Below are 6,101 nucleotides of genomic sequence, written 5' to 3'. Positions count from 1 at the left end.
CTCTTCGATCAGGTCTTTTCCGTGGTTATTTTGGCGAACTATATGTACGATTTCTTTAGTGTCTCAGACTCATATATTGAGATCGTATCCCAATTATTGATTCCTAGAGGCAAGCTGTTTCATATGATCACTGCTCTCTCCCACAGAACAAGGGGGACTTGAGGTCCTCGACAAAATGATTGTCAAAGTCGATTCAGAATCTCAATCTAAGGGAATTGATTGATGCATGATGCAGTTACTGATCTTTTTTTTCGTTGGATTAATTAAACATGTATCAATTCAAAAACCAAATTAGTCAAATGTTAGTTCAAACCACGCATGGACTTTTGATCCGAGTTACACCTTAGTATCACATGCCTTCCTAGAAGAAGGGAAGTACGGAGAATCACAAAACATCCTGATATTGGAATATAAAATATCACAAAATTTTCCTCCATGCCAGCGCCTGAAAAATTGATCACTGAACACGAGGAAAATATACTACGACACCAAGAGGTGTTTCTTTGTTAACATTAATGCATTAATTAGATGTGTTGGGGATGGGCTCTACTGCTCTATGATTAATGACGACTTCTTATAGTGACATAGGACTAAGTTATGGATCACTAGCATCAGTCTGTAATGACCAGAAACTTGGTCTGCTGAAGTACAACAAGAAGTTGGTTAATAAGCTCTACAGAATTTACACCTCTACAAATTTGGCGGAAAAAGTGAAGGATACAAGTATCGCATTATTCGAATAAACTGCATTACTATATCAGTAGATATATATATAGCTCTGCATGCTGCTTAAACATTGCAAGTGTTGTGAGAGCTGCAGGTACCAAATGATCAATTGGATTGAGACCGATGGTGCATTGAAAATGACCGGATGAAAGCGGCATAGGTAGAAGATGTTCTAAGTTCACAACTATGTGAATCATATTAGTTGTAGAGTGAAATCAGAAGTACTAGATAGAAAACTCAAAAGTACTAAATACTGATGACGACTTAATTTCGGATGCAATAAATTACTCAACCCATTAGACTTAATGGAGACACAAAGAAATGTGATCATGGTAGTTTTGAAGCAGGGTTGGTAACTTCATAGATACTACTGAAAGACGTAAAGACTAATTTGTTGTTCTTATTCCGTGATGACCAGGTAACTAATACTTAGATTACCCACTCTTTTTTTCTTTTTTTCCCCGCTATTAAGTTATATAATGGGTACGAGGGCATCCTAGCCTTCGTTTTCTAATTATCAACTCATTCCATGATAATTAAGAAATGATGATGGAGCTTTGGTTTCAACATGCAGGACTGAGTGCCACAATATGCTGGTCCATACTGCAATATATATACGCCACAAAAAATAAAATTCAACTAAACCACGAGCTAACGACAGTATATATAGAGATCAATCGAGGTTGACAAATTTTCATCGTGCGACCATTTTGATTGGAACCAAGAAAATCGTTTCAGCCGGTTCGTTATAAGAACATTTCACTAATGCTTTAAAATTTAACACTTCTTTAATTTTCGGTGAACTCTTAGCCCGATAAATATAACCAGAAAAAAATAAAGATTCGAGCTTGAAACACCCTTCCTTCTCAAAGCCAACTAAAAGAGGACGACAGAGATTTGATTCCCGTGATGTTGTTTTCGCTCACAGTATGATCTATACCTTAATTAGCATGTAGTATGTCCTTTTGATCACATATGTGCACCCTTTCTAAACATGCATCCTTAAAATGTTGACCCAATCGTTTCGGGTGTTTTACTTCCAATACATATGTAATCAATAACCTAAAGGTGTCCAGCCAGGATCGGACGATCTATTTCGGGACAAAGGACAAGTAAGATTTCTTGGATTTATTGGTTATGTCAAGGCCGATCAAAGCTAACCAAGCCTAAAAAGCGGAAGAAATGAAGATTTAATTGATATAAAAATCCATAATTAACCAATCTTATGGTGGATATCTACGAAAAGGTTGAGCCCGGCAGTAGGTCAGGTGATACCTAGTCAATAGTTTAAGAAAAGGTGGTGTGTATGTATGTGGGGCTAAAGAACGGCCGAGATCGTCTGGAAATTTGGATGGTATAGATTATACCTTGGCCCCGATGAAATTTGAGTTGTCCCGAGTTTTTACACGGTAGAGATTCGGCACCGACCCTATATGACCCGGCTCTACACGTCCCTGACCAACCAACCCTATATTAATTAACTTCGGCCTCAGCTGGCCTTAGGTTTTCCGTTTCTCCCATCATCCATTTTTTTCTAAAGTTTAGGAGTACTGAGAGCAATTCAAAGAGAACGAAACTCCAGTTTTTTTTATTCGAAATGTTCGTTAATTTGGCCTCCAATTCGAAGTTGATAAACAATCAGATTAATTGAGTCGGATACGTGCAGGGGTTTCTTATGATTCACAGTTGATCAATCTCTGGACCTGATGCAATTACGAAACACCAGATTTTGGGGACTCTAACCAGTTTGGGTAATTTAAATCGATTATCTCAATTAAGGTTTCTTCATATTTTGTTATTTTTTATATTATGTAATTTTGGCTATTTTATTAGTATTATTTCTCTAGCAAAAGATGGCAGTCGTTTACCCTGCATGTACATGTATACCAAGGTTTTCTTAAAGTTGCAATTCAATAAGATTTTACTAACTGCTGCAAGTGGGATTTACAGCCCAGTTTTCATCGCAAGTACTCTCTTTTCTTTTCTAATTTCCCTTTTTGTTTTATTACAAATTTCAATATGTATATCACAACGGGGATTGGATCTAAATGTAGATTATATAATTTCGTTGACATGAAGTTTACAGACCTATCGGAACAAGGAGGTGTATACTTTGAAGTTTGAATTGCAAAATTTCTTATTCGTCTCTTTTAACTCATTGTAGATTATAGGTCTTTCGTGATCCAAATCAATAGCCACTTCGCTTCTTGCAAAGGTAACTATAATTCTATTTTCAGGGTAACTTTAAGTCAGTTTTGTACGATCAGTTGTTACCTGAAAAGTGACATTGGTTTCTATACCTTTTTTTTTACACTAATAAAAAAATAACCTCTCTCCAAAAAACCAATAGAGAAAACTTACCCACCGGCTGATTCTCACCAGCTCAGATCTGCTCCTTTGGAGTAGGTCTGAGCAGGTACTCTCCTCTCTAATCTCTCAATCTTCTCTTGATTTTTATTTAAGCATTTTCGATCTTATATCTAGCTAGTTTCTTTTTCCTTTTTTTCTTTTTGATTTAAGTAGATCGAATCTTCCGTATTAGGATCTTAGATTTATGATTAAGGGTTTGCTTCTGTTTGATTTTCAGATCAACTCTTATATCAAAGTACTTGCTAATTGTTTAATTTTTTTTTGTCTGTTTTAAAATCTTAAATTAAAATTAGGGTTTGACTCTGTTTGATTTTGTATCAAATCTTAAATCAAAATCTTAATTAGTTGTTATCTTTTCTTTGTTTAGGTTTAGTTATCTACCAGTTCCATCTTTAATTTTCTTTTGTGGGATTTCACCTTTGGATTTTACTTTTTATGAAGTCAGTCAAGAACAGTACTCATGGTCCTCCAACATCAGCAGGAAGAGTATCCTCAAAGACACCAGCAGCAATGAAGACACCAAAGATACTAGCAACAACAAAGACACTAGCAAGAAGTGGTTACCGAAGACACAGTCAGTTGAAGTTTCAGACCGATTTATCCCGATTCCGTCTCAAGAGAACCGATTTTGGTTTTCTATGTTACTTGTATCACCTTATGTTTGATGAAAACCTTGACTATTGGTGCTATCTATGGGTTCTCTTATACCATTGTCATTTGTGTTACTATAATCATGAAAAAAACCTTGAGAATTGGTTGGATATATTGATCCTGACACCTCTACTATGTAGAATTGTTAGAAGGTTTGAATGAGTTTATCTCAATTCAAACCAGGCCAGTTAACCTTATCACGTCACGTAGGAATCGGGTTAGAATGGATAGAGATTTTTTCAGAGTGTGATTGGTATCCACATTGTTTGGTTGTCTGAATTTGTATGTCATCTGGTTGTTGAATATTGTCTGTTTGGTCCTATTGAGCTTGTTGAGAAGATCCAAGTCTGTAATGTAACTCGTTATGTAACTCATCCGATTTTCAATCGGTTTCGAAAAAAAAAAGCAGCATCAACGTAAAACATGAGTTGGAATGTTGTAGTACATAACGTTTGATAACTATGGATATGGATTTTAATTGGCCGCCTGACATCTTTCTGTACAAATTCTTTGTTCTTCTCTTTTAGATGTTCTCAATTTTTCAGGATGGGTTTCCATAAAATGGAAGTACTGTATTTGTTTAAATAAATTCGTGATAAATTGGCCCCTTGCCACACAAGTTTGATTTTGACCTAAATGTTGCATTGATTCCTCCATCTCTCTCTTAAATAAGCAAGCAGGTTCAAAAGAATAGATCCGTCATCCATACTACCAATTAAAATGAGCTTGCAACGTTTAAATTAAATAAGGTGGTGCCTCATAGTTTTTCCATTCTTAATTTTCCGTGATATCTTTGGTCTTGGTAAGTATCTCGAGTTTGGGATCTGTTTGGTAGTTATTATAGATTTCATATATGCCCTGAAGGTGGTTGGCTTTTCATTGCACAATGTGTAATGATTTACGAATTATAACTCACAATTTTACATGATTACAGCATTACACTAGACTATTACAAAGATGGGGGATGGAGCAACACATGACTACAAATGAAGGTACCTATAATACTCGACCGTGTATGAAGTGAGTCATTTATCTAGCAAGACGACATCATCTGACAACTTATTCTGAAGTCAACTGTGGTTTTGCTCGAAGTGGTTGTTGGGGTCAAGTTTATCAAAGCTTCTGTAGGCTGTAACCCATCCTGTAAAATAAGATTAGATAAGCTTAATAGTTATTGCGAGTGGGTTAATTTAAGTGTTCTTGAGTTACTTCGATTATTTTTTAATTAATTTTCTTTTTGGGCATAAAGAATTGTATGATTTGGAAGGTGAATCAATGTCTTTGAAACTTGAATAACAAAAGTTTGCAGCCGCAGATTAGTAAATACTATACATAATGTTGGAACTACTAATAAATGAGTACATTGATACATGCCAAGAAATTTACACCAAATAAAACCTAAAACAACAATACCGGGAGGTTGAGCCGGGGCCGTAGCCCCTGGTGATACCTAGTATCAGTTTATGAAGTTTTTATGGACATGTAATCGGATTACTAGGCTGCCATTTCCCCAACCAAACACTGTTATAGTAAAAGAAAAGTGGGAGTTGAAAAGGTAAAACCGCGGGAATCGCTGTCACTCCCAACTAGAATTGTGCAAATCGAAGTGAAAATAGAGGTGGAACCTGATCCACCAAACCCTAACCCTTGTAAAAAATACGTACCACCATCACTTAAAAACCCACCACAGAAAAGGAACCTTAAAGCATAAGATCCCCCATTCGCAGTATATTATTACTATAAACCCACTTTCTACCACCAAACTGAAAACCCTAACAACCAGCAATTGAGGAAAGCATTTGTGTTTCTTTCCATTACACGAAAATGAGTTCTCAGATCTACAGATCGGCTTCAAGAACTCTTAGATCAATTGTCTCTGCTTCTAAAAGCTCTTCTCTGTTATCTGGTGAGTTACTTTCACAAGATTTTGATTTTAAAAAAAGAAGCTATCTGTTGGTATTCTATTCCCTTTGAAGTCTTTTTTTGACCAACTTTGATATGGATGTTGTTGATTTTTCTGATTAACATCATTGATCTTCAAAAAAAAGACACAAAAGTTAATTGCTTTATCTTTTCAGTCATATTTTGTGAATTTCTTTAACTTTTTTGGTCTAACACTGTAAGCAGCAATAGAAATGTGCAGGCTGTTTCACTACCCTTTATTACAAATTAAAGACAAAAATGGTTTTTCTTTTCAGAAAGTTTGGATCTTTTCCCCAGAGCACCTTGTCTCGTTTATGAATATATATGTTTCAACTTTAGTCGTTCTCTTGTAAATCTGTAGCTCAATGTAATTATGATGTTTTTTTTTTTTTTTTTTTTTTTTTTTTTTTTTTTTTTTTTTTTTTTTTTTT

General features: G+C 35.3%; 1 protein-coding gene and 1 long non-coding RNA gene across 2 annotated transcripts in view; both read left to right on the top strand.

The window, feature by feature from the left end:
* The first annotated feature begins 2,245 nt into the window (after positions 1-2,245).
* Positions 2,246-4,209, top strand: LOC113299213. The gene is made up of 2 exons (XR_003334743.1): positions 2,246-2,477; positions 2,891-4,209. It is a non-coding gene; the product is annotated as an uncharacterized LOC113299213 (long non-coding RNA).
* A 1,218-nt stretch (positions 4,210-5,427) lies between these two features.
* The window catches only part of LOC113299212 (nucleoside diphosphate kinase 3-like), a 3,335-nt gene continuing 2,661 nt past the window's right edge, over positions 5,428-6,101 (top strand). Inside the window, exon 1 of the mRNA XM_026548195.1 lies at positions 5,428-5,653. Coding sequence (XP_026403980.1) covers positions 5,572-5,653 — 82 coding nt within the window. The 5' untranslated portion in view covers positions 5,428-5,571. The remainder of the gene's footprint in view (positions 5,654-6,101) is intronic.

Source organism: Papaver somniferum, chromosome 7, assembly GCF_003573695.1.
Source record: "Papaver somniferum cultivar HN1 chromosome 7, ASM357369v1, whole genome shotgun sequence".
Classification (NCBI taxonomy): Eukaryota; Viridiplantae; Streptophyta; class Magnoliopsida; order Ranunculales; family Papaveraceae; genus Papaver; species Papaver somniferum.
Note: the sequence above shows the minus strand (reverse complement) of the source record. Positions and strands in the feature narration are given on the sequence as shown.